General features: G+C 64.7%; 3 protein-coding genes across 3 annotated transcripts in view; 2 read left to right on the top strand and 1 right to left on the bottom strand.

Moving 5' to 3' along the window:
• The first annotated feature begins 234 nt into the window (after window positions 1–234).
• Window positions 235–9,738, top strand: PYM1 (PYM homolog 1, exon junction complex associated factor). Its single transcript, XM_068998804.1, has 5 exons — window positions 235–295; window positions 3,415–3,508; window positions 5,488–5,813; window positions 5,994–6,163; window positions 9,682–9,738. Exons 1-5 carry the CDS (start codon window positions 265–267, stop codon window positions 9,736–9,738), a joined length of 678 nt encoding a protein of 225 aa, XP_068854905.1. The 5' UTR covers window positions 235–264.
• Window positions 9,739–11,495: 1,757 nt separating this feature from the next.
• Window positions 11,496–20,939, top strand: DNAJC14 (DnaJ heat shock protein family (Hsp40) member C14; the record flags this gene model as incomplete). The annotated part of the gene is made up of 6 exons (XM_068998803.1): window positions 11,496–11,834; window positions 11,931–12,037; window positions 15,983–16,102; window positions 17,711–17,871; window positions 18,926–19,028; window positions 20,693–20,939. Coding segments are annotated over 6 exons (1,053 nt in total), but the record flags the coding sequence as incomplete, so codon positions are not given.
• A 2,905-nt stretch (window positions 20,940–23,844) lies between these two features.
• Window positions 23,845–25,510, bottom strand: part of ITGA7 (integrin subunit alpha 7) — a 36,267-nt gene continuing 34,601 nt past the window's right edge. Inside the window, 1 exon segment of the mRNA XM_068998802.1 lies at window positions 23,845–24,417. Within this exon segment, the coding sequence (XP_068854903.1) occupies window positions 24,217–24,417 (201 nt within the window). The 3' untranslated portion in view covers window positions 23,845–24,216.

The raw sequence follows: 25,510 nt of genomic DNA, 5'->3' as shown, positions 1-25,510 counted from the left end.
CCAATTTCCATATGCAATGAAAGCTCGTGTTTTCCTTCTGGCCACGCCCCCTAATTTCCATATCCAATTGAAGTTCATTTCTTCTTCTGGTCACGCCCTCTAATTTCCATATTAAAATAAAGCTCATGTTTCCCTCCTGGCCACGCCCCCTAATTTCCATATCCCATATATGGCCACACCTCCCCTTTGACCACGCCCCCTCACGCGCGCCACGCCGCCGCCCTTGCGTCACTTCCGGGGCGGGCCCGCGGCGCGCGCGCAAAGATGGCGACGCCCTATGTGACGGACGAGACCGGTGAGCGCGGGGGGGCCCCGCGGCCTTGGGGGGGCTCCGGGACCCCCCCGGGGGCTGCCCCGCCCCCCCCACAGCCCCCCCGGGACCGCCCCCGACCCCCGCGGGAGCCCCGGGGTCGGGAAGGGCCTAAGGGAGACGTGGGGGTGGGGGGGGGGGGGGCGCTGGGACCCCCGTGAGGGGTTTGGGGGTTGGCCGGGGTCTCGTGTGGGGGGGGGCTCGGGGACCCCCGTGAGGGCTTTGGGGTCCCCTCGCGGTGTCCTGGGGTCTTTGAGGGGGGGTTTTGGGCCCTCTGTGGGGGTCTTGAGGCTGGGATGGGCTCGTGAGGGGCTTGGGGGGACCCGGGGACCCCCGTGAGGGGCCTGGGGGGGGCTCGGGGGTCTCTGTGGGGTGGGGGGGCTCAGGGACCCCCGTGAGGGGCCTGGGGGGGGCTCGGGGGTCTCTGTGGGGTGGGGGGGCTCAGGGACCCCCGTGAGGGGCCTGGGGGGGGACTGGGGGGTCTCTGTGGGGTGGGGGGGGGACTCAGGGACCCCCGTGAGGGGCCTGGGGTGGGCTCGGGGGTCTCTGTGGGGTGGGGGTGGCCCGGGGACCCCCGTGAGGGGCCTGGGGGGGCTCGGGGGTCTCTGTGGGGTGGGGGGGGACTCAGGGACCCCCGTGAGGGGCCTGGGGGGGCTCGGGGGTCTCTGTGGGGTGGGGGGGGGACTCAGGGACCCCCGTGAGGGGCCTGGGGGGGCTCGGGGGTCTCTGTGGGGTGGGGGTGGCTCAGGGACCCCCGTGAGGGGCCTGGGGGGGGCTCGGGGGTCTCTGTGGGGTGGGGGTGGCCCGGGGACCCCCGTGAGGGGCCTGGGGGGGCTCGGGGGTCTCTGTGGGGTCGGGGGGGGTCCTGAGGACACCTGTGAGGATTTTGGGGTCCCCTTGGGGTGTTGGGGGGGTGGGGGTGGGGATTCCATGGGGGGTCCCCTTGGGGTGTCCCGGAGCCCCCCCCTGGGATGTGGGGGTGGCACTGAGGGGGTCCCTGAGGATGTCCCCGAGCCCCCCTGGTGTCCCTGGGGGGGGTCCTGGAGGGGTCTTTGGGGTGTGCTGGGGTCCCTCAGGGTGTCCCCAGGGTGTCCCCAGGGGTGTCCCCATGTCCCCAGGGTGTCCCCATGGTGTCCCCCTGTCCCCAGGGTGCCCCAGGGTGCCCCGGGGTGTCCCCAGGGTGTCCCCATGTCCCCAGGGTGTCCCCATGGTGTCCCCAGGGTGTCCCCAGGGTGTCCCCATGTCCTCAGGGTGTCCCCATGGTGTCCCCCTGTCCCCAGGGTGCCCCAGGGTGCCCCGGGGTGTCCCCAGGGTGTCCCCAGGGTGCCCCATGGTGTCCCTGCGGTGTCCACGTGTCCCCAGGGTGCCCTGGGGTGTCCCCAGGGTGCCCCACGGTGTCCGTGCGGTGTCCCCATGGTGTCCCCAGGGTGCCCCGCGGTGTCCCTGCAGTGTCCCTGCGGTGTCCCTGCGGTGTCCCCGTGTCCCCAGGGTGCCCCAGGGTGTCCCCAGGGTGCCCCACGGTGTCCGTGCTGTGTCCCCAGGGTGTCCCCAAGGTGTCCCCAGGGTGTCTGTGGGGGTGTCCCCGTGGTGTCCCCAGGGTGCCCCGGGGTGTCCCCAGGGTGCCCCGCGGTGTCCCCGGGTGTCCCCAGGGTGCCCCACGGTGTCCGTGCCGTGTCCCCAGGGTGTCCCCAAGGTGTCCCCAGGGTGTCTGTGGGGGTGTCCCCGGGGTGTCCCCGTGGTGCCCCGCGGTGTCCCCAGGGTGCCCCGCGGTGTCCCCACGGTGTCCCCACGGTGTCCCCGTGTCCCCAGGGTGCCCCGTGGTGTCCCCAGGGTGCCCCGAGGTGTCCCCACGGTGTCCCCACGGTGTCCCCATGTCCCCAGGGTGCCCCGAGGTGTCCCCACGGTGTCCCCACGGTGTCCCCCTGTCCCCAGGGTGCCCCAGGGTGTCCCCAGGGTGTCCCCACGGTGTCCCCAAGATGTCCCCACGGTGTCCCCAGGATGTCCCCACGGTGTCCCCACAGTGTCCCCATGTCCCCAGGGTGCCCCGAGGTGTCCCCATGGTGTCCCCATGGTGTCCCCCTGTCCCCAGGGTGCCCCAGGGTGCCCCAGGGTGCCCCGGGGTGTCCCCAGGGTGTCCCCACAGTGTCCCCACAGTGTCCCCGTGTCCCCAGGGTGCCCCAGGGTGTCCCCAGGGTGCCCCGAGGTGTCCCCGTGGTGTCCCCAGGGTGCCCCGTGGTGTCCCCAGGGTGCCCCGCGGTGTCCCCAGGGTGCCCCACGGTGTCCGTGCGGTGTCCCCAGGGTGTCCCCAAGGTGTCCCCAGGGTGTCTGTGGGGGTGTCCCCCGGGGTGTCCCCGTGGTGCCCCGGGGTGTCCCCAGGGTGCCCCGCGGTGTCCCCACGGTGTCCCCCTGTCCCCAGGGTGCCCCAGGGTGTCCCCAAGATGTCCCCACGGTGTCCCCATGGTGTCCCCATGTCCCCAGGGTGCCCCGAGGTGTCCCCACGGTGTCCCCACGGTGTCCCCGTGTCCCCAGGATGTCTGTGGGGGTGTCCCCATGGTGTCCCCACGGTGTCCCCGTGTCCCCAGGGTGTCCCCGCATCCCCCAGGGTGTCTGTGGGGGTGTCCCCATGGTGTCCCCACGGTGTCCCCGTGTCCCCAGGGTGTCCCAAGGTGTCCCCAGGGTGCCCCGAGGTGTCCCCATGGTGTCCCCAAGGTGTCCCCAGGGTGCCCCAGGGTGCCCTGAGGTGTCCCCATGGTGTGCCCACGGTGTCCCCATGTCCCCAGGGTGCCCCAGGGTGTCCCCAGGGTGCCCCGTGGTGTCCCCAGGGTGCCCCGGGGTGTCCCCACGGTGTCCCCAGGGTGCCCCGAGGTGTCCCCATGGTGTGCCCACGGTGTCCCCGTGTCCCCAGGGTGCCCCGAGGTGTCCCCAGGGTGCCCCAGGGTGCCCCGTGGTGTCCCCAGGGTGCCCCGAGGTGTCCCCATGGTGTGCCCACGGTGTCCCCGTGTCCCCAGGGTGCCCCGAGGTGTCCCCAGGGTGCCCCAGGGTGCCCCGAGGTGTCCCCAGGGTGCCCCGGGGTGTCCCCATGGTGTCCCCTGGTGTCCCCCCAGGCCGGTACATCCCGTCCACGCAGCGGCCGGACGGGACCTGGCGGAAGCAGCGCCGGGTCAAGGAGGGCTACGTGCCCCAGGAGGAGGTGCCCGTGTGAGTGGGGGTCTCTGGGGGGGGGTCCCAGGGTGTGGGGAGGGGTCTTGTCCCACCCAGGGATGTCCCTGGATCCTCCCTGCGTCCCCCAGACTCTTCCTGGCCCTTCAAATCCCCCTCTGGATCTCCCCAAAACCCCTCACAGCCCCCCTTGATCCTTCCGGGATCCTCTTGGGCTCTCCCCACATCCCTCCAGGACCCCCCCAGACCCCTCAAGGACCCCCCCAGACCCCTCAAGGATCCCCCTCATCCCCTCCAGGACCCACTCAGACCCCTTCAGGACCCCCCCAGACCCCTCCAATCCCCTGTTGGACCCCCACAGACCCCTCACATCCCCTCTTGGATCCTTCTGGATCCCTCCAGACCCCCCCCGAGCCCCCCTGGACCCCCACAGACCCCTCCCATCCCTTCCTGGACCCCCCCAGACCCCTCAAATCCCCTCCTGGACCCCCACAGACCCCTCCCATCCCCTCCTGGACCCCCACAGACCCCTCCCATCCCCTCCTGGACCCTCACAGACCCCTGACATCCCATCCTAAACCCCCACAGACCCCTGACATCCCCTCCAATCCCCCCCAGACCCCTCCCAACCCTTCCTGGACCCCCACAGACCCCTCAAATCCCCTCCTGGACTCCCACAGACCCCTCCCATCCCCTCTTGGACCCTCACAGACCCCTCCCATCCCCTCTTGGACCCTCACAGACCCCTCAAGTCTCCTCCTGGTCCCCCCCAGACCCCTGACATCCCATCCTAAACCCCCACAGACCCCTCCCATCTCTTCCTGGACCCCCCCAGACCCCTCAAATCCCCTCCTGGACCCCCACAGACCCCTGACATCCCCTCCAATCCCCCCCAGACCCCTCCCAACCCTTCCTGGACCCCCACAGACCCCTCAAATCCCCTCCTGGACTCCCACAGACCCCTCCCATCCCCTCTTGGACCCTCACAGACCCCTCCCATCCCCTCTTGGACCCTCACAGACCCCTCAAGTCTCCTCCTGGTCCCCCCCAGACCCCTGACATCCCCTCCTGGACCCCCACAGACCCCTCAAATCCCCTCCTGGCCCCCCACAGACCCCTCAAATTCCCTCCTGGATCCTTCTGGATCCCCTCCCATCCCTCCTGGATCCTCACAGACCCCTGACATCCCCTCCTGGATCCTTCTGGATCCCCCCAGATCCCTCCTGGATCCTCACAGACCCCTGACATCCCCTCCTGGATCCTCACAGACCCCTGACATCCCCTCCTGGACCCTCAAAGACCCCTCAAATCCCATCTTGGGTCCTCACAGACCCCTCCCATCTCTTCCTGGACCCCCCTAGACCCCTCCAATCCCCTGTTGGACCCCCACAGACCCCTCCCATCCTCTCCTGGCCCCCCCCAGACCCCTGACATCCCCTCCTGGATCCTTCTGGATCCCCCCAGATCCCTCCTGGATCCTCACAGACCCCTGACATCCCCTCCTGGACCCCCCCAGACCCCTCAAATCCCCTCCTGGACCCTCACAGACCCCTGACATCCCATCCTAAACCCCCACAGACCCCTCAAATCTCCCCCTGCCCCCCCCCAGACCCCTCAAATCCCCTCCTGGATCCTTCTGGATCCCCCCAGATCTCTCCTGGATCCTCACAGACCGCTGACATCCCCTCCTGGATCCTCACAGACCCCTGACATCCCCTCCTGGACCCTCACAGACCCCTCAAATCCCATCTTGGGTCCTCACAGACCCCTCAAATCCCCTCCTGGCCCCCCCCAGACCCTTCAAATCCCCTTCTGGATCCCCTCCCATCCCTCCTGGATCCTCACAGACCCCTGACATCCCCTCCCGGATCCTTCTGGATCCCTCCAAAACCCCTCCAGGACCCTCTTTCAAACCTCCTCACCCCTTTTTTTTTTTCTTTTTGTTTTTTTTTTTTTTTCTTTTATTTTTTGGTTTTTTTTTTTTTTCCATTCCTCTCCTCCTCACCCACCCCCAACAGCTACGAGAACAAATACGTGAAATTCTTCCGGAGCAAACCCGAACTGCCCCCGGGTTTAAACCCTGCCCCAACCCCTTCCCCAAACCCCCGCGGGACCCCCGGCCGTGCCGAGGGCTGCGACCCTTCAGGGGGTTTATCCAAGGCGGCTCGGAGGAACTTGAAACGCAAGGAAAAAAGGAAACAGCAGCAGGAAAAGGATCGGGAAAGCGACGGCGACGGACTGAGCGCGGCGCTGGAAAAAATCGCCTTGGGAGGAGGAGGAGGAGGAGGAACAGGAGGAGGAGGAGGAGGAGCAGGAACAGGAGGAGGAGGAGGAGCAGGAGGAGCAGGAACAGGAGGAGGAGCAGGAGCAGGAGGAACAGGAGGAGGAGGAGGAGCAGGAGGAGCAGGAACAGGAGGAGGGGACAACAACAAAGGCGGTGACAACGGAGGAGGAGGAGGAGGAGAAGGAGGAGGAGGAGGAGGTGGAACCGAGGGGGAAAAGGGAGGGGAGAAAAGCCTGGAAAATGCCGGGAATTCCGAGAGGAGCCGGCGCATCAAGAGCCTGAGGAAGAAGCTGCGGCAGGTGGAGGAGCTGCGGCAGCGGCTGGAGGGAGGAGCGATCCCGCAGCCCACCAAGGAGCAGCTGGAGAAGCTGGCCCGGAGGAGAGCGCTGGAGGAGGAACGAGCTGGACTCGTAATTTGGGGAGGGGGGGGTTTGGGGGTGGGGGGGTGGGGGGATTTTTTTTTTAGGGGGTTTTTTTCTTGGGGGGGTTTTGGTTGGGTTTTTTTGGGGGGGTTTTGGTTGGGTTTTGAGGGGTTTGGTTGGGTTTTTTTGGATTTTTTTTGGTTGATTTTTTTTGGATTTTTTTCTTTGATTTTTTTTTGGATTTTTGTTTCATTTTTTTGGATTTTTTTCTTTGATTTTTTTTGGATTTTTGGTTGATTTTTTTTGGATTTTTGGTTATTTTTTTGGATTTTTTTCTTTGATTTTTTTTGGATTTTTGGTTGATTTTTTTTGGATTTTTGGTTGATTTTTTTTGGATTTTTTTCTTTGATTTTTTTTGATTTTTGGTTGATTTTTTTTGGATTTTTGGTTATTTTTTTGGATTTTTGTTTCATTTTTTTGGATTTTTTTCTTTGATTTTTTTGGATTTTTTTTCTTTGATTTTTTTCATTTTTGTTTCATTTTTTGTTTTTTTTTTCTTTGATTTTTTTTTGGATTTTTTTTCTTTGATTTTTTTCATTTTTGTTTCTTTTTTGGTTTTTTTTTCTTTGATTTTTTTTTTCCTTTGAGTTCTTTTGGATTTTTTTTTTTCTTTGATTTTGTTTCGTTTTTTCTTTGATTTTTTGTCTTTCTTTTTTTAGGATTTTTTTTCTTTGATTTTTTTGGATTTTTTTTCTTTGATTTTTTTTGGTTTTTTGTTTCTTTGAATTTTTTGGATTTTTTTTTCTTTGATTTTTTTTTTTTTAGTTTATTTTTGGGTTTCTTTAAATTTTTTTAAATTTTTTTCTTTTATTTCCATTTATTTTATTTTATTGGTTTTTTTCAGTTTCGTTTTATTGGGTTAGTTTATTTTATTCGTTTGTTTTGTTTTATTTTATTTTGTTTTATTTTTTGGTTTCTTTAAATTTGATTTTACTTTACTTTTTGATTTCTTTAATTTAATTTGTTTTCTTATTATTTAAATTTTAAATTTCATTTTTGTTTTGTTTTTCTTTCATTTCGCTGATTTTTTTCCGATTTTTTTCCCATCTTTTTCTTTAATCTTTAAAATTCTTTTCTTTTCTTTTTTCTTTTTTTCCCAACTTTTTTCTTTATTCTTTAAATTTTTTTCCCCATATTTTCTTTATTTTTAAAAATTCTTTTTTTCTTTTTTTCCCATTTTTTCTTTATTTTTTAAATTTCTTTTTTTTCTTTTTTCCCATTTTTTTTCTTTATTCTTTAAAATTTTATTCTTTTTTTTCCCGTCTTTTATTTTTAAACTTCTTTTTTTTCTTTTTTTCCCCATTTTTTCTTTATTTTTTAAATTTCTTTCCTTTTTGCTTTTTTTCCTATTTTTTTCTTTATTTTTTAAAATTTCTTTTCTTTTTTGCCCATTTTTTCTTTATTTTTGAAATATTTTTCTTTTTTGCCCATTTTTTCTTTATTTTTGAATTTTTTTTTTCTTTTTTTCCCAATTTTTCTTTCTTTTTAAATCCTCCTTTCTTATTTCTTTTTTCCCCCTTTTTTCCCATTTTCTCCTTCTTTTTGGGGCTCAATTGATTTTTTTTTTGGGGGGGGCAGGTAGGGTGGGGGAGGGGTAGGCTCCTCCTTCCCCACATCTCTCCCAGTTTTTAACCGGATTTAAAAATCGAGGAAAGGGGGGGAGGGGGGAGGGGAAAAAAAAAAAGGGGCCGTGCCCCTCCCCCCAACCCCTCCCCGTGTCCCCCCTCCCCTCTTTGTGTCACAACCCCTCCCCCCAACCCCAATTTTGCTCTTTTTTGTCTTTATTTTGGGGGGGTTTTTCCCCTTTTTAAAACCGGTGAAGGAATAAAACAGCACTGACCCAAGAGGGGGGGTCGGGATTGTCCCTGTCCCCTCCCCCTCCCCCTCCCCCCACCGGGAGCCGATTTGGGGAGGGGGCAGGAAGGGCTTGGAGAGGGGGGGGCGGGGGGGGTTGGGAGGGGCTGAGGATAAGGGGAGACCCCTCCCCAAGGGGAATTTGGGGGTCTCAGGGGGTTTTGGGGGTCCCAGGAAACCCCTCAGGGGGATTTGGGGGGAATTTGGGGGTCCCAGGGGGATTTGGGGGGGGATTTGGGGGTCCCAGGAGGGCCCCCAGGGGGATTGGGGGGGGATTTGGGGGTCTCGGGGGGATTTGGGGGGGGATTTGGGGGTCCCAGGAGGCCCCCCAGGGGGATTTGGGGGTCCCAGGGGGATTTGGGGGGTCCAAGGAGACCCCCGGGGGGGATTTGGGGGGCATTTGGGGGTCCCAGGAGGGCCCCCAGGGGGATTTGGGGGTCTCGGGGGGATTTGGGGGGGGATTTGGGGGTCCCAGGAGGCCCCCCAGGGGCACTTGGGGGGAATTTGGGGGTCCCAGGAGGCCCCCCAGGGGCACTTGGGGGGGATTTGGGGGTCCCAGGGGGCTTTGGGGGGGATTTGGGGGTCCCAGGAGGGCCCCCGGAGGAATTGGGGGGGGATTTGGGGGTCCCAGGAAACCCCTCAGGGGGATTTGGGGAGAATTTGGGGGTCCCAGGGGCATTGGGGGGGGGATTTGGGGGTCCCAGGAGGGCCCCCGGAGGAATTGGGGGGGGATTTGGGGGTCCCAGGAAACCCCTCAGGGGGATTTGGGGGGAATTTGGGGGTCCCAGGGGGCTTTGGGGGGGGATTTGGGGGTCCCAGGAGGGCCCCCAGGGGGATTTGGGGGGGATTTGGGGGTCCCAGGAGGCCCCCCAGGGGGATTTGGGGGTCCCAGGGGGATTTGGGGGGTCCAAGGAGACCCCCGGGGGGGATTTGGGGGGCATTTGGGGGTCCCAGGAGGGCCCCCAGGGGGATTTGGGGGGGATTTGGGGGTCTCGGAGGGATTCGGGGGGGGATTTGGGGGTCCCAGGAGGCCCCCCAGGGGGATTTGGGGGGGGATTTGGGGGTCCCAAGAGGCCCCCCAGGGGGATTGGGGGGGGATTTGGGGGTCCCAGGAAACCCCTCAGGGGGATTTGGGGAGAATTTGGGGGTCCCAGGGGCATTTGGGGGGGATTTGGGGGTCCCAGGAGGCCCCCCAGGGGGACTGGGGGGGGATGTGAGGGTCCCGGGGGGATTTGGGGGTCCCAGGGGGATTTAGGGGTCCCAGGAAACCCCCCAGGGGGATTTGGGGGTCCCAGGAGGGCCCCCAGGGGGATTTGGGGGTCCCGGGAAACCCCCAGGGGCAGTTGGGGGGGATTTGGGGGTCTCAGGGGGTTTTGGGGGTCCCAGGAGGTCCCCCAGGGGGATTTGGGGGGGATTTGGGGGGTCCCAGGAGACCCCCGGGTTGAGGCGAGACCCTCTCCAAGGGGGATTTTGGAGGGTCCCAGGGACACCCCCTCCCCAGGAGAAATTTGGGGTCCCCCAGGGGGATTTGGGGACCCCCAGGGGGATTTGGGGGGTCTGGGGTCTTTGGGGGGGGGGGGGGGGGTGGATGAGCCCCTTCCCATCCTCATCCTCCTCTTCCCGCCCCTTTCCCGCTCTGTTGCCCCTTTAAGAAGCGTTGCCCCTTTAAGAGGCGTGGCCATGGGCAGTTAGTGGGCGTGGCTATGTAAATTTCAAAGAGCGTGCCCGGCAGTTTTGAGGGGGCGTGGCCACGTCCATTTATGGGCATGGTCACACCCATTGAGGGGCGTGGCCACATCCATTTATGGGCATGGCCACACCCATTGAGGGGCGGGGCCACCTCCATTGAGGGGCGTGGCCATCGCCATTTAAGGCGCGAGCGCGTGGCGCTCTCGCGCGCCGCCCCACCCCGGAAGTGGGCGTGGCCAGCGCGGCGGCGGGCGGAAAGCGGAAGTGCGGCCGTGAGGGGACCCGGGGGGGGCGGCGACGGCGACCCCCCCCCCCCCACCCCCCCCCCGCCGGTACCGGCGTGGTGAGTCTCGAACCCCCCCCTCGATATCCCCGCGGGTGAGTCCCGAACCCCCCCCCGGTACCCCCCGGTACCGGCGTGGTGAGTCCTGAACCCCCCCGATCGCCTCCCGGTACCGGCGATCCGAGAGCGGGTCCGGGCATCCGGCGGCTCCCGGTGGCCATTTGAGGGCTCCCGGTGGTCATTTGAGGGCTCCCGGCGTCTGTTAGGGGGTCCCGGGGTCCATTTAAGGGGGTCCCGGTGACGCTCGGGGGGGGTCCCGAGGTCCGGTCGGGGGGTCCCGGTTCGGGGGGGTCCCTCCGGGGCTGTCCCGTGCCCACCCGGGGGGTGCTGACCCCGCTGTCGCCTCCCTAGGCCCGGCATGGCCGTGACTTAACCATGGAGCAGCCCCGGCACCGGGACGCGGCTACCGGAGCTGGCGGCCCCGGGGGGGCTTGGAACGGGATCTGCGGCCACCGCCCCTCCCCCGCCACCGGCCCCGGCCCGGCGGGCGACGACGGCGACGAAAGTGGCGAGCGCGACCCTCCTGTCCCCAACCCCGGCAGTGTCCCCCGTCCCGGTGGCGTCGCCAGTCCCGGTGGAGTCGCCGGTCCCGGGAGTCCCCAGCCCTGAGGGTGTCCCCCAGCCCCGGGCGTGTCCCCAGCCCCGGGGGAGTCGCCGGTCCCGGGCGTGTCCCCAACACCGGTGGCGTCCCCAGCCCTGAGGGTGTCCCCAACACCGGCAGTGTCCCCAGCCCCGGCAGTGTCCCCAACACCGGCAGTGTCCCCAGCCCCGGTGGCGTCCCCAACCCCGGTGGGTGTCCCCAGCCCTGAGGGTGTCCCCAGTCCCGGGAGTGTCCCCAACCCCGGCGGTGTCCCCAACCCCGGCGGTGTCCCCAGCCCCGGTGGCGTCGCCGGTCCCAGGAGTGTCCCCAACCCCAGGAGTGTCCCCAGCCCCGGTGGCGTCCCCAACCCCGGTGGTGTCCCCAGCCCTGAGGGTGTCCCCAGCCCCGGGAGTGTCCCCAGTCCCGGTGGTGTCCCCAACCCCGGCGGTGTCCCCAGCCCCGGTGGCGTCCCCAGTCCCGGGAGTGTCCCCAACCCCAGGAGTGTCCCCAGCCCCGGCAGTGTCCCCAACCCCGGTGGTGTCCCCAGTCCCGGGAGTGTCCCCAACCCCGGTGGTGTCCCAGCCCCGGTGGCGTCGCCGGTCCCGGGGAGTGTCCCCAACCCCGGTGGTGTCCCCAACCCCGGCAGTGTCCCCAACCCCGGGGGTCGCTGCGGTTGCCGGGGCCCCCCAGCCGCTCCCCCGAGCCCCTCCCGGGCCATCGCGTGTGGCCTCGGCTGTCGGCACCGGGGAATCCCGGAGGGTGACCACAACACCAACACCCGGAGGACGCGGCGGCGAGCGCGACAACAGCACGAGGAGGACCAAGGGACCACCGGGAAAGGCCACCGGGGGTCCCTCCGGGTGGCCGGGCGGGGGGTCGCGCTGTGCCTGCGGCTTCTCGGGGCGCTGCTGGCGCTGCTGCTGCTGCTCCTCCTCCTCCTCCTCGGCGGGCTCCGCTTCTTCCTCCGCGGAGCTTCCGCGGGGCTCCGCCGCTGCCGGGAGCTGCTCCGGGAGTGGCTACAGCGGCGGAGGAGCCTCGCCGGTGTCCCCTCGGGTGGCGAGGAGGAGGTGGCCCGTTTGGTAGCCATGGCCGAAGTGGCCGAAGAAGAGCTGGACCCGTTCCTGGTGCTCGGCGTGGAGCCCACGGCGAGTGACACGGAGCTGCGGCGGGCGTACCGGCGGCTGGCCGTGCTGGTGGGGGTCAAACCCGGGTTGGGGACATCCGGGGGGGGGGGGGCCTGGTGTGGGGACAACCCCGAGGGACCCCTGAGGGTTGTCCCCCCTTGCCAGGTGCACCCCGATAAGAGCCGCGACCCCCGGGCGGAGGCGGCGTTCAAGGTGCTGCGGGCGGGCTGGGAGCGGGTGAGCAGCCCCGAGAGGCGCCGCGAGTACGAGACGTGAGTTTGGGGGGGGGGTTTGGGGGGGTAGGACCCCGGTTTGGGGGGGGTTGGGGTGTAGGACCCCGGTTTGGAGGGGTTTGGGGGGGTAGGACCCCGGTTTGGGGGGGGGTTGGGGGGGTAGGACCCCGGTTTGGAGGGGTTTGGGGGGGTTGGACCCTGGTTTGGAGGGGTTTGGGGGAGTAGGACCCCGTTTTGGGGGGGTTTGGGAGGGGTAGGACCCTGATTTGAGGGGGTTTAGGGGGGTAGGATCCCGTTTTGGAGGGGTTTGAGGGGGTAGGACCCCGGTTTGGGGGGGGGGGTTGGGGGGGTAGGGCCCCGTTTGGGGGGGGGTTTAGGGGGGTAGGACCCCGGTCTGGGGGAGTAGGACCCCGTTTTGGGGGGGGTTTGGGAGGGGTAGGACCCCGTTTTGGGGGGGTTTGGGAGGTGGGACCCCGTTTTGGGGAGGGTTTAGGGGGGTAGGACCCCGTTTTGGGGAGGGTTTAGGGGGGTAGGACCCCGTTTTGGAGGGGTTGGGGGGGGTAGGACCCCGTTTTGGGGGGGTTTGAGGGGGTAGGACCCCGGTTTGGAGGGGTTTGGGGGGGTAGGACCCCGGTTTGGGGGGGGTTGGGGGGGTAGGAGCCCGGTTTGGAGGGGTTTGGGAGGTGGGACCCCGTTTTGGGGAGGTTTAGGGGGGTAGGACCCCGTTTTGAGGGGGTTTAAGGGGGTAGGACCCCGGTTTGGGGGGAGTTTAAGGGGGTGGGACCCCGTTTTGGGGAGGGTTTAGGGGGGTAGGACCCCGTTTTGGGGGGGTTTGGGGGGGTAGGACCCCGGTTTGGAGGGTTTGGGGGGGTGGGACCCCGGTTTGGGGGGGGGGTTGGGGGGTAGGACCCCGTTTTGAGGGGGTTTAGGGGGGTAGGATCCCGTTTTGGAGGGGTTTGAGGGGGTAGGACCCCGGTTTGGGGGGGTTTGAGGGGGTAGGACCCCGGTTTGGGGGGAGGTTGGGGGGGTAGGACCCTGGTTTGGGGGGGGGGGGGTTGGGGGGGTAGGGCCCCGTTTGGGGGGGGGTTTAGGGGGGTAGGACCCCGTTTGGGGGGGGGTTGGGAGGTAGGACCCCGTTTTGGGGGGGTTTGGGGGGGTAGGACCCCGGTTTGGGGGGGTTTGAGGGGGTAGGACCCCGTTTTGGGGTGTTTGGGAGGTGGGACCCCGTTTTGGGAGGTTTAGGGGGGGTGGGACCCCGTTTTGAGGGGGTTTAAGGGGGTAGGACCCCGGTTTGGGGGGAGTTTAAGGGGGTGGGACCCCGTTTTGGGGAGGGTTTAGGGGGGTAGGACCCCGTTTTGGGGGGGTTTGGGGGGGTAGGACCCCGGTTTGGAGGGTTTGGGGGGGTGGGACCCCGGTTTGGGGGGGGGTTGGGGGGGTAGGACCCCGGTTTGGGGGGGGGTTGGGGGGGCAGGACCCCGGTTTGGGGGGGGGTTGGGGGAGGTAGGACCCCGGTTTGGAGGGGTTGGGGGGGGTAGGACCCCGTTTTGGGGGGGTTTGAGGGGGTAGGAGCCCGGTTTGGAGGGGTTTGGGGGGGTAGGACCCCGGTTTGGAGGGGTTGGGGGGGTAGGACCCCGTTTTGGGGGGGTTTGAGGGGGTAGGACCCCGGTTTGGAGGGGTTTGGGGGGGTAGGACCCCAGTTTGGGGGGGGTTGGGGGGGTAGGAGCCCGGTTTGGAGGGGTTTGGGAGGTGGGACCCCGTTTTGGGGAGGTTTAGGGGGGTGGGACCCCGTTTTGAGGGGGTTTAAGGGGGTAGGACCCCGGTTTGGGGGGAGTTTAAGGGGGTGGGACCCCGTTTTGGGGAGGGTTTAGGGGGGTAGGACCCCGTTTTGGGGGGGTTTGGGGGGGTAGGACCCCGGTTTGGAGGGTTTGGGGGGGTGGGACCCCGGTTTGGGGGGGGGTTGGGGGGTAGGACCCCGTTTTGAGGGGGTTTAGGGGGGTAGGATCCCGTTTTGGAGGGGTTTGAGGGGGTAGGACCCCGGTTTGGGGGGGTTTGAGGGGGTAGGACCCCGGTTTGGGGGGAGGTTGGGGGGGTAGGACCCTGGTTTGGGGGGGGGGGGTTGGGGGGGTAGGGCCCCGTTTGGGGGGGGGTTGGGGGGGTAGGGCCCCGTTTGGGGGGGGGGTTTAGGGGGGTAGGACCCCGTTTGGAGGGGTTTGGGGGGGTAGGACCCCGGTTTGGGGGGGGTTGGGGGGGTAGGAGCCCGGTTTGGAGGGGTTTGGGAGGTGGGACCCCGTTTTGGGGAGGTTTAGGGGGGTGGGACCCCGTTTTGAGGGGGTTTAAGGGGGTAGGACCCCGGTTTGGGGGGAGTTTAAGGGGGTGGGACCCCGTTTTGGGGAGGGTTTAGGGGGATAGGGGGGTCCCCGGTTTGGGGGGGTAGGACCCCGGTTTGGGGTGGGGATGGGAGGTGGGACCTCAGTTTTGGGGGTGGTTTAGGAGGTGGGACCCCCATTTTGGGGTAGGGATCGTGGTTTGGGAGCGGTAGGACCCCGTTTTGGGGGGGGTTTAGGGGGGTAGGGCCCCGGTTTGGGGGAGTTTAAGGGGGTGGGACCCCGTTTTGGGGGGGTTTGAGGGGGTGGGACCCCGGTTTGGAGGGGTTTGGGGGGGTGGGACCCCGGTTTGGGGGGGTTTAGGGGGGTAGGACCCCATTTTGGGGTGGGGATGGTGGCTTTGGGGGGGTAGGACCCCGTTTTGGGGGGGTTTACGGGGTGGGACCCCGGTTTGGGGTGGGGATGGGAGGTGGGACCCCCGTTTTGGGGTGGGGATGGTGATTTTGGGGCAGTAGGACCCCGTTTTGGGGGGCGGTTTCGCAGGTGGGACCCCCGTTTTGGGGGGGGTTTAGGGGGGTAGGACCCTGTTTTGGGGGGGGTTCAGGGGGGTAGGACCCCGGTTTGGGGGGTTTAGGACCCCGGTTTGGGGGGGTTTAGGAGGCGGGACCCCCATTTTGGGGTGGGGATGGTGCTTTGGGAGGGGTAGGACCCCTATCTTTTGGGGTGTTTGGGAGGGGTAAGACCCCGTTTTGGGGGGGGGGGTTAGGGGGGTAGGACCCCGTTTGGGGGGTGGGAATGGGAGGTGGGACCCCTTTTGGGGTGGGGATGGTGGTTTGGGAGCGGTAGGACCCCGTTTGGGGGGGGGTTTAGGGGGGTAGGACCCCATTTGGGGGGTGGTTGGGAGGTGGGACCCCGTTTTGGGGAGGGTTTAGGGGGGTGGGACCCCGTTTTGGGGGGGTTTCGGGGGTGGGACCCCGTTTTGGGGGGGGGTTGGGGGGGTAGGACCCCCATTTTGGGGTGGGGATGGTGGTTTTGGGGCAGTAGGACCCCATTTTGGGGGGGTTTAGGAGGTGGGACCCCCATTTTGGGGTGGGGATGGTGGTTTGGGAGGGGTAGGGCCCCGTTTTGGGGGGGTTTAGGGGGTAGGACCCCCATTTTCGGGTGGGGATGGTGGTTTTGGGAGGTGGGATCCCTTATTTTGGGTTAAAACTCCCCATTTTTGGGTGCCAGGAAGCAGCTGGCGCAGGGGGAGCTGGCGCGGGCGCTGTGGGGGTGTTTTTAGGGCTGTAATTCCCAATTTTTGGGCTATAATTCCCATTTTTTGGGGTGTCAATGCCATATTTTGGGTTAGAACTCCCCATTTTTGGGTGCCAGGAAGCAGCTGGCGCAGGGGGAGCTGGCGCGGGCGCTGTGGGGGTGTTTTTAGGGCTGTAATTCCCATTTTTGGGCTATAATTCCCATTTTTGGGGTCAGAATCCCGTATTTTGGGCTATAATTCCCATATTTTGGGTTAAAACTCCCCATTTTTGGGTGCCAGGAAGCAGCTGGCGCAGGGGGAGCTGGCGCGGGCGCTGTGAGGGTGTTTTTAGGGCTGTAATTCCCATTTTTTGGGGTGTCAATGCCATATTTTGGGTTAAAACTCCCCATTTTTGGGTGCCAGGAAGCAGCTGGCGCAGGGGGAGCTGGCGCGGGCGCTGGGCGCGTTCCTGGGCCGGCTGCAGGAGGAGTTCAGGGATGCCATGGATGCCATGGGCTGCACCCGCTGCGGGGGACGCCACAGGTGGGGACAGCGGGGACAGGGGCCAGGGGGGCTCGGGGACAGCACTGGGGGGACACGGTGTCCCTGTCTGAGGGTGTCACGGTGTCCCCATGTCCTGGGGGTGTCCCCATGTCCTGGGGGTGTCCCCATGTCCCAGGGTGTCACGGTGTCCCCATGTCCCTGAGGGTGTCACAGTGTCCCCGTGTCCTGGGGGTGTCCCCGTGTCCTGGGGGTGTCCCCATGTTCCAGGGTGCCACGGTGTCCCCATGTCCTGGGGGTGTCCCCATGTCCCTGAGGGTGTCATGGTGTCCCCATGTCCTGGGGGTGTCCCCATGTCCCAGGGTGTCACGGTGTCCCCATGTCCTGGGGGTGTCCCCGTGTCCTGGGGGTGTCCCCATGTCCCAGGGGTGTCACGGTGTCCCCATGTCCCTGAGGGTGTCCCCATGTCCTGGGGGTGTCACAGTGTCCCCATGTCCTGGGGGTGTCCCCATGTCCCAGGGTGTCACAGTGTCCCCATGTCCTGGGGTTGTCCCCATGTCCTGGGGGTGTCCCCATGTCCCAGGGTGTCCCCATGTCCCTGAGGGTGTCATGGTGTCCCCATGTCCTGGGGGTGTCCCCATGTCCCAGGGGTGTCACAGGGTCCCCATGTCCCAGGGTGTCAGTGTCCCCAAAGGGTGAGGGGGGCTCGGGGACAGCACTGGGGGGACACGGTGTCCCCTGCTGCCATCGTGTCCTGGGGTGTCACAGTGTCCCCATGTCCCTGAGGGTGCCACGGTGTCCCTGTGTGAGGGTGCCACGGTGTCCCCATGTCCCTGAGGGTGCCACGGTGTCCCCATGTCCCAGGGTGCCACGGTGTCCCTGTGTGAGGGTGCAACGGTGTCCCCAATGTCCCAGGGGTGCCACGGTGTCCCTGTGTGAGGGTGCCACGGTGTCCCCATGTCCCTGAGGGTGCCACGGTGTCCCCATGTCCCAGGGTGTCACAGTGTCCCTGTGTGAGGGTGTCACAGTGTCCCTGAGGGTGTCACAGGGTCCCCATGTCCCAGGGTGTCACAGTGTCCCCATGTCCTGGGGGTGTCCCCATGTCCCAGGGTGTCACAGTGTCCCCATGTCCTGGGGTTGTCCCCATGTCCTGGGGGTGTCCCCATGTCCCAGGGTGTCCCCATGTCCCTGAGGGTGTCATGGTGTCCCCATGTCCTGGGGGTGTCCCCATGTCCTGGGGGTGTCCCCATGTCCCTGAGGGTGTCATGGTGTCCCCATGTCCTGGGGGTGTCCCCATGTCCCTGAGGGTGTCACGGTGTCCCCATGTCCCAGGGGTGCCACGGTGTCCCTGTGTGAGGGTGCCACGGTGTCCCCATGTCCCTGGGGTGCCACGGTGTCCCCATGTCCCAGGGGTGCCACGGTGTCCCTGTGTGAGGGTGCCACGGTGTCCCCATGTCCCTGGGGTGCCACGGTGTCCCCATGTCCCTGAGGGTGTCACGGTGTCCCCATGTCCCAGGGGTGCCACGGTGTCCCTGTGTGAGGGTGCCACGGTGTCCCCATGTCCCTGAGGGTGCCACGGTGTCCCCATGTCCCAGGGGTGCCACGGTGTCCCCGTGTGAGGGTCTCACGGTGTCCCCAATGTCCCCACAGGCGCTTCCAGCTGGACAGGGACCCCCGCAGTGCCCGCTACTGCGCCGAGTGCGGGGGGTGGCACGCGGCCGACGAGGGTGACCTGTGGGCAGAGTCCAGCCTGCTCGGCCTCAAGGTCACCTACCTGGCCCGCATGGACGGGCACGTCTACGATGTCACCGGTGAGAGGGCAGCGGGCACACGGAGCACAGACACACCTGCGGGTGGCACAGACACACCTGCGGGTGGCACAGACACACCTGCGGGTGGCACAGACACCAGGGCAACCTGGGGGGTGACAGAGAGCCCAGGGCCACCTGGGGGTGACACAGACACCAGGGCAACCTGGGGGTGACAGAGAGCCCAGGGCCACCTGGGGGTGACACAGACACCAGGGCAACCTGGGGGGTGACAGAGAGCCCAGGGCCACCTGGGAGGTGACAGAGAGCCCAGGGCCACCTGGGGGTGACAGAGCCCCCAGACCTGGGGGGTGACAGAGACCCCAGACCTGCGGGTGGCACAGACCCCAGGGCAACCTGGGGGGTGACAAAGACACCAGGGCAACCTGGAGGGGTGACAGAGAGCCCAGAGCCACCTGGGGGGTGACAGAGAGCCCAGGGCAACCTGGGGGTGACAGAGCCCCCAGACCTGGGGGGTGACAGAGACCCCAGACCTGCGGGTGACACAGACCCCAGGGCAACCTGGGGGTGACACAGACACCAGGGCAACCTGGGGGGGTGACAGAGAGCCCAGGGCAACCTGGGGGGTGACAGAGAGCCCAGGGCAACCTGGGGGGGTGACAGAGACCCCAGACCCAGGGGTGACAGAGTCCCCAGACCCCAGGGGGGTGACAGCCCCCAAACCCAACCTGGGGGCTGACAGAACCCCCAGACCAGGGGTGACAGAGCCCCCAGCCCCAACCCAGGGGGTGACAGAGCCCCCAGACCCAACCCAGGGAGATGACAGAGCCCCCAGACCCCTGGGGGGTGACAGAGCCCCCAGCCCCAACCCAGGAGGTGACAGAACCCCCCAGACCCAACCCAGGGGGTGACAGAGCCCCCAAACCCCACCCAGGGGGGGTGACAGAGCCCCCAGCCCCAACCCAGGGGGTGACAGAGCCCCCAGACCCCACCCAGGGGGGTGACACAGCCCCCAGCCCCAGGTGGTGCCACCCCCCAGCCCCGGGGGTCTCTGGGGTCCCCGTGACCGGCTGTCCCCCCATCTCTGTCCCCCCAGAGTGGGCCGGCTGCCAGCGTGTGGCCATCTCCCCGGACAGCCACCGAGCCCCCTACCACCTGTCCTTCAGCGCCAGGACGGCCACGGCGGCCGGACGCCAGCGGTCAGTCCTGGGGGGGGAGGAGGGGGTGGCCAGGAGTGACCGGGGGGGGTCCAGGAGTGACCGGGGGGGGTCCAGGGATGGCCAGGGGGTGTCCAGGAGTGACCAGGGGTGGCCAGGAGTGACCAGGGATGGCCAGAGGGTGACCAGGAGTGACCAGGGATGGCCAGGGATGGCCAGGGAGGTGACCAGGAGTGACCGGGGGGGGTCCAGGGATGGCCAGGGGGTGTCCAGGAATGACCAGGGATGGCCAAGGAGTGACCAGGAGTGACCAGGGGTGTCCAGGAGTGACCAGGGGGTGTCCAGGGATGGCCAGGGGTGTCTAGGAGTGACCGGGGAGTGGCCAGGAGTGACCAGGGGGTGTCCAGAAGTGGCCAGGGGTGTCTAGGAATGGCCAGGGGGTGGCCAGGGATGGTTGAGGGTGTCCAGGAGTGACCAGGGGGTGTCCAGGAGTGACCAGGGGGTGTCCAGGAGTGACCAGGGGGTGGCCAGGGGTGTCCAGGAGTGACCAGGGAGGTGTCCAGGGATGGCCAGGGGGTGACCAGGAGTGACCAGGGAGGGCCAGGGGTGTCCAGGGAGTGTCCAGGGGGTGTCCAGGGATGGCCAGGGGCTGTCCAGGAGTGACCAGGGATGGCCAGGAGTGACCAGGGATGGCCAGAGGGTGACCAGGGATGGCCAGAGGGTGACCAGGAGTGACCAGGGGCTGTCCAGGAGTGACCAGGGATGGCCAGGGAGGTGTCCAGGAGTGACCAGGGATGGCCAGGGAGTGACCAGGGGGTGTCCAGGAGTGACCAGGGGTGTCCAGGGGGTATCCAGGAGTGACCAAGGGGTGTCCAGAGATGGCCAGGGAGGTGTCCAGAGTGACCAGGGATGGTTGAGGGTGTCCAGGGATGGCCAGGGGGTGTCCAGGGTTGGCCAGGGGATGACCAGGAGTGACCAGGGGGTGACCAGGAATGGCCAGGGGTGTCTAGGAGTGACCAGGGGGTGTCCAGAAGTGACCAGGGGGTGACCAGGAGTGACCAGGGGGTGTCCAGGATGGCCGGGGGTGTCCAGAGATGGCCAGGGGGTGTCCAGGAGTGACCAGGGATGGCCAGGGGGTGACCAGGAGTGACCAGGGGGTGTCCAGGGGTGGCCAGGGATGGCCAGGGAGGTGTCCAGGAGTGACCAGGGGGTGTCCAGGGATGGCCAGGGGTGTCTAGGAGTGACTGGGGAGTGGCCAGGAGTGACCAGGGGGTGTCCAGGAATGACCAGGGGGTGTCCAGAAGTGGCCAGGGGTGTCTAGGAATGGCCAGGGGGTGGCCAGGGATGGTTGAGGGTGTCCAGGAGTGACCAGGGGGTGTCCAGGGATGGCCAGGGGTGTCCAGGGGGTGTCCAGGAGTGACCAGGGGGTGTCCAGGGATGGCCAGGGAGGTGTCCAGGAGTGACCAGGGATGGTTGAGGGTGTCCAGGGATGGCCAGGGGCTGTCCAGGAGTGACCAGGGAGGGCCAGGGGTGTCCAGGGGGTGTCCAGAAGTGGCCAGGGGTGGCCGGGGGTGTCCAGGGGGTGTCCAGGAGTGACCGGGGGGTGTCCAGGGAGTGTCCAGGGCGTGTCCGGGGATATCCAGGGGGTATCCGGGGGTCTCCAGGTGTGTCCCCACCCCCTCCCAACCCCCCCTTTGTTCCCCCAGGGCCCCCCCCAAGGGCAGCCCCCCCACCCCCGCCGACCTCCAGGATTTCCTGGCCCGCGTTTTCCAGGGAACTTCGGCACCGGGGGAATTCGGGGGGGTTTTCCCGACCCCCCCCGGTGCCGCGGGACCCCCGCAGGGACCCCCCCGGGCCGAGGGGGTTCCCCCAAGGGGGGACACGAAGCACAAGAGGAGGAAGAAGGGGCGGCGGCCGCTCCCGCGCTGAGGAGACCCCGATATCCCCCCACCCCCTCCCCCCCCCAAAAAAAAAAAAGGGCTTGGAATAAAAAAAAATCTATTTTTCTTTTTTTTTTTTTTTTTTGGTTTTTTTTAAAGAAAATCGAGTGGTGGTTTTTATTCAAAAAAAAAAAAAAAAAGCGGGGGGATCGTGGCTCAAGAGCTGCGGGAAAGAGGGGTTGCTTTTGGGGGGGGTTCCAAACAGCACCCCCGGTGTCCCCAAAGTCCCCCCGGTGTCCCCAAGGTCCTCCCGGTGTCCCCAAAGTCCCCCCGGTGTCCCCAAGGTCTCCCCGGCCTCACCAGCCCCGGCAGCTCCGCGCCGCCATGGCCGCGCCTCTTCCGGCCCGTGCCGGAAGGAGAATGACGTCATTACGCCACGGCGCGGCCGCCATATTGAGTGTCTCGGCGCGGCGCCATCTTGAGTGTGGACAAAGCTGCGCTCGCCGCGCTTCAGGCGCCGTTGCCGGGTTTGTGGCGGGTCCGCGGCGGCCGGACCGAGAGGTGGGGCGGGGACGTGTCCCGTTAGTCCGGGAGACACGGCTTGGCCTGGTGGCGAAGCGGCAATTCCCATTACGGGGGCTGCCACATTTATCATGGCGGCATCACGGTCACAGCCATCATGGCGGCCGCCACACCCATCATGGCGGCCGCCACACCCATCATGGCGGCCACCACACCCATCATGGCGCCCACTCCTGGACGCTGAAGGAGGACTCGGGCTCTGTGTGGGGTCAGCGCTTTTTATTGGGGACAAAAAGTGACCCCCAGGACCCAAGTGACCCCCCAGGATCCAAGTGACCCCTGGGGCCCAAGTGACCCCTGGGACCCAAGTGACCCCCAGGACCCAAGTGACCCCCGGGACCCAAGTGACCCCCCAGGACCCAAGTGACCCCCCGGGACCCAAGTGACCCCCGGGACCAAAGTGACCCCCAGGACCCAAGTGACCCCCGGGACCGAAGTGACCCCCCAGGGCCCAAGTGACCCCTGGGACCCAAGTGACCCCCAGGACCCAAGTGACCCCTGGGGCCCAAGTGGCCCCTGGGCCGATGGCTCTGTCCGGCCACTGCCCATCCCGGGTGCTCCAGGACATTGTGGGGCCTCCGTGGGGCCTTTCCTGGGCCTGTCCCTGTCCCAATGTCCGGGTCCTGTGTCTTGTGTCCTGTGTCCTGTCCTGTGTCCGTGTGTCCTGTGTCCGTGTCCTGTCCTGTGTCCGTGTGTCCTGTCCAATGTCCCAATGTCTGGGTCCTGTCCTGTGTCCGTGTCCCCTGTTCCCTGTCCGTGTCCTGTCCTGTGTCCGTGTCCTGTCCTGTGTCCGTGTCCCCTGTCTGTGTCCTGTCCTGTGTCCCCTGTCCTGCCCTGTCCTGTGTCCGTGTCCTGTGTCCCTTGTCCCCTATCCATGTCCTGTCCCGTGTCCCCTGTCCTGTATCCCCTGTCCTGTCCTGTGTCCTTTCCTGTGTCCCCTGTCCTGTCCTGTGTCCCCTGTCCCATGTCCCCTGTCCTGTGTCCCCTGTCCGTGTCCTGTCCGTGTCCCCTGTCCCATGTCCTCTGTCCCCTGTCCATGTCCTGTCCCCTGTCCTGTGTCCGTGTCCTGTCCCATGTCCCCTGTCCGTGTCCCCTGTCCTGTCCTGTGTCCCCTGTCCCATGTCCCCTGTCCCGTGTCCCCTGTCCGTGTCCTGTCCCCTGTCCATGTCCTGCCCTGTGTCCGTGTCCCCTGTCTGTGTCCTGTCCCGTGTCCTCTGTCCTGTCCTGTCCTGTCCTGTCCTGTCCGTGTCCCCTGTCCCATGTCCTCTGTCCCCTGTCCATGTCCTGTCCCCTGTCCTGTGTCCGTGTCCCCTGTCCCATGTCCTCTGTCCCAATGTCCGTGTCCTGTCCTGTGTCCCCTGTCTGTGTCCTGTCCGTGTCCCCTGTCCTGTGTCCATGTCCTGTCCCATGTCCCCTGTCCGTGTCCCCTGTCCTGTGTTCGTGTCCTGTCCTGTGTCCCCTGTCCGTGTCCTGTCCTGTGTCCGTGTCCCCTGTCCCATGTCCCAATTTCCATGTCCTGTCCTGTGTCCCCTGTCCCCTGTCCCAATGTCCGTGTCCTGTCCTGTGTCCCCTGTCTGTCCTGTGTCCGTGTCCCCTGTCCTGTGTCCATGTCCTGTCCTATGTCCGTGTCCTGTCCTGTGTCCCCTGTCCTGTGTCCGTGTCCCCTGTCCATGTCCTGTCCCGTGTCCATGTCCCGTGTCCATTATCCCACATCCCGAGTCCATCCCATGTCCATCCCCATCCCCGTCCCGTGTCCACCCCGTGCCCACCCCACCCCACGCCCCGGGGGTCCCTCAGGCGGATCCAGGGGGTCCCTGAGGCGGATCTGGGGGGTCCCTCAGGCGGATCCGGGGGGTCCCTGAGGCGGATCCGGGGGGTCCCTCAGGCGGATCCGGGGGGGTCCCTGAGGCGGATCCAGGGGGGTCCCTCAGGCGGATCCGGGGGGTCCCTGAGGCGGATCCGGGGGGTCCCTCAGGTGGATCCGGGGGTCCCTCAGGCGGATCCGGGGGTCCCTCAGGCGGATCCGGGGGGTCCCTCAGGCAGATCCGGGGGGTCCCTCAGGCGGATCCGGGGGCCCCTCAGGCAGATCCGGGGGGTCCCTCAGGCGGATCCGGGGGATCCCTGAGGCGGATCCGGGGGGGTCCCTCAGGCGGATCTGGGGGCCCCTCAGGCGGATCCGGGGGCCCCTCAGGCGGATCTGGGGGTCCCTCAGGCGGATCTGGGGGTCCCTCAGGCAGATCTGGGGGCCCTCAGGCAGATCCGGGGGTCCCTCAGGCGGATCCGGGGGGTCCCTCAGGCGGATCCGGGGGTCCCTCAGGCGGATCCGGGGGGGTCCCTCAGGCGGATCCGGGGGCCCCTCAGGCGGATCTGGGGGTCCCTCAGGCGGATCTGGGGGTCCCTCAGGCAGATCTGGGGGCCCTCAGGCGGATCCGGGGGTCCCTCAGGCGGATCCGGGGGGTCCCTGAGGCGGATCTTGGGGGTCCCTGAGGCGGATCCGGGGGTCCCTGAGGCGGATCCGGGGGTCCCTCAGGCGGATCCAGGGGGTCCCTCAGGCAGATCCGGGGGTCCCTGAGGCGGATCCGGGGGGTCCCTCAGGCGGATCCAGGGGGGTCCCTCAGGCGGATCCGGGGGGTCCCTCAGGCGGATCCGGGGGATCCCTCAGGCGGATCCGGGGGTCCCTGAGGCGGATCCGGGGGGTCCCTCAGGCGGATCCGGGGGGTCCCTCAGGCGGATCCAGGGGGGTCCCTCAGGCGGATCCGGGGGGTCCCTCAGGCGGATCCGGGGGTCCGAGGCCCGTCCCCGTCCCTGTCCGCGTCCCCCTTCCCGCCGGGGCTGGCCGCCCATTCCCGCCGCTGGATGGTCCCGGTCCGGCCCTCGTGGACGTGCGGCCGCTGCTCCCGTGGGATCCGCACGGCCCGGAACTGCGGCACGGCCGGGGGCGGCGCCCGCGCCCGCCGGAAGAACCCCAGCTGCGGACAGGGGGGCGAGAGAAGGCACCGCGTGTCACGATATAGCGCGATATATCGCGATATGTCGCGATATGTCGCGATATGTCGCGATATGTCGCGGTATGTCGCGGTATGTCGCGATATGTCGCGGTATGTCGCGGTATGACACGACACGACACAGCTGGGGTGGCACGACGTGGCACGGCGTGGCATGATATGACGTGATCTGTCGCGCTACGTCGCGCTACGTCGCGATATGTCGCGATACGTCGCGATATGTCACGATATGACACGACACGACACAGCTGGGGTGGCACAGCAGGCACGACGTGGCATGATATGACGTGATCTGTCGTGATATGTCGCAATATGTCGTGATATATCGCGATATGGCACGACACGACACAGCTGGGGTGGCACAGCAGGCACGATGTGGCACGATATATCACGATATGTCGCGATATGTCGCGATATGACACAACACAACACCGTTGGGGTGGCACAGCAGGCACGACGTGGCACGATACGTCGCGATACGTCGCGATATGTCGCGATATGACACGACACGACACAGCTGGGGCGGCACAGCAGGCACGACGTGGCACGATACGTCGCGATACGTCGCGATATGTCGCGATATGACACGACACAACACAGCTGGGGTGGCACAGCAGGCACGACGTGGCATGATATATCACGATATGTCGCGGTATGTCGCGGTATGACACGACACGACACAGCTGGGGTGGCACGACGTGGCACGGCGTGGCATGATATGACGTGATCTGTCGCGCTACGTCGCGATATGTCGCGATATGTCGCGATATGTCGTGATATGTCGCGATATGACACGACACGACGCAGCTGGGGTGGCACAGCAGGCACGATGTGTCCCAAAATGGCACGATATGTTGCGATATGTCGCGATATGTCACGATATGACACGACACGACACAGCTGGGGTGGCACAGCAGGCACGACGTGGCATGATATGACGTGATCTGTCGCGATATGTCACGATACGAGACAACAAGACAGGACACGACACAGCTGGGGTGGCACGACATGGCACGATATGGCACGACATGTCGCGACATGACACGACGTGGCACAG

Source organism: Aphelocoma coerulescens, unplaced genomic scaffold (assembly GCF_041296385.1).
Source record: "Aphelocoma coerulescens isolate FSJ_1873_10779 unplaced genomic scaffold, UR_Acoe_1.0 HiC_scaffold_175, whole genome shotgun sequence".
NCBI lineage: Eukaryota > Metazoa > Chordata > Aves > Passeriformes > Corvidae > Aphelocoma > Aphelocoma coerulescens.
This window is presented reverse-complemented; position numbering and strand designations above follow the sequence as displayed.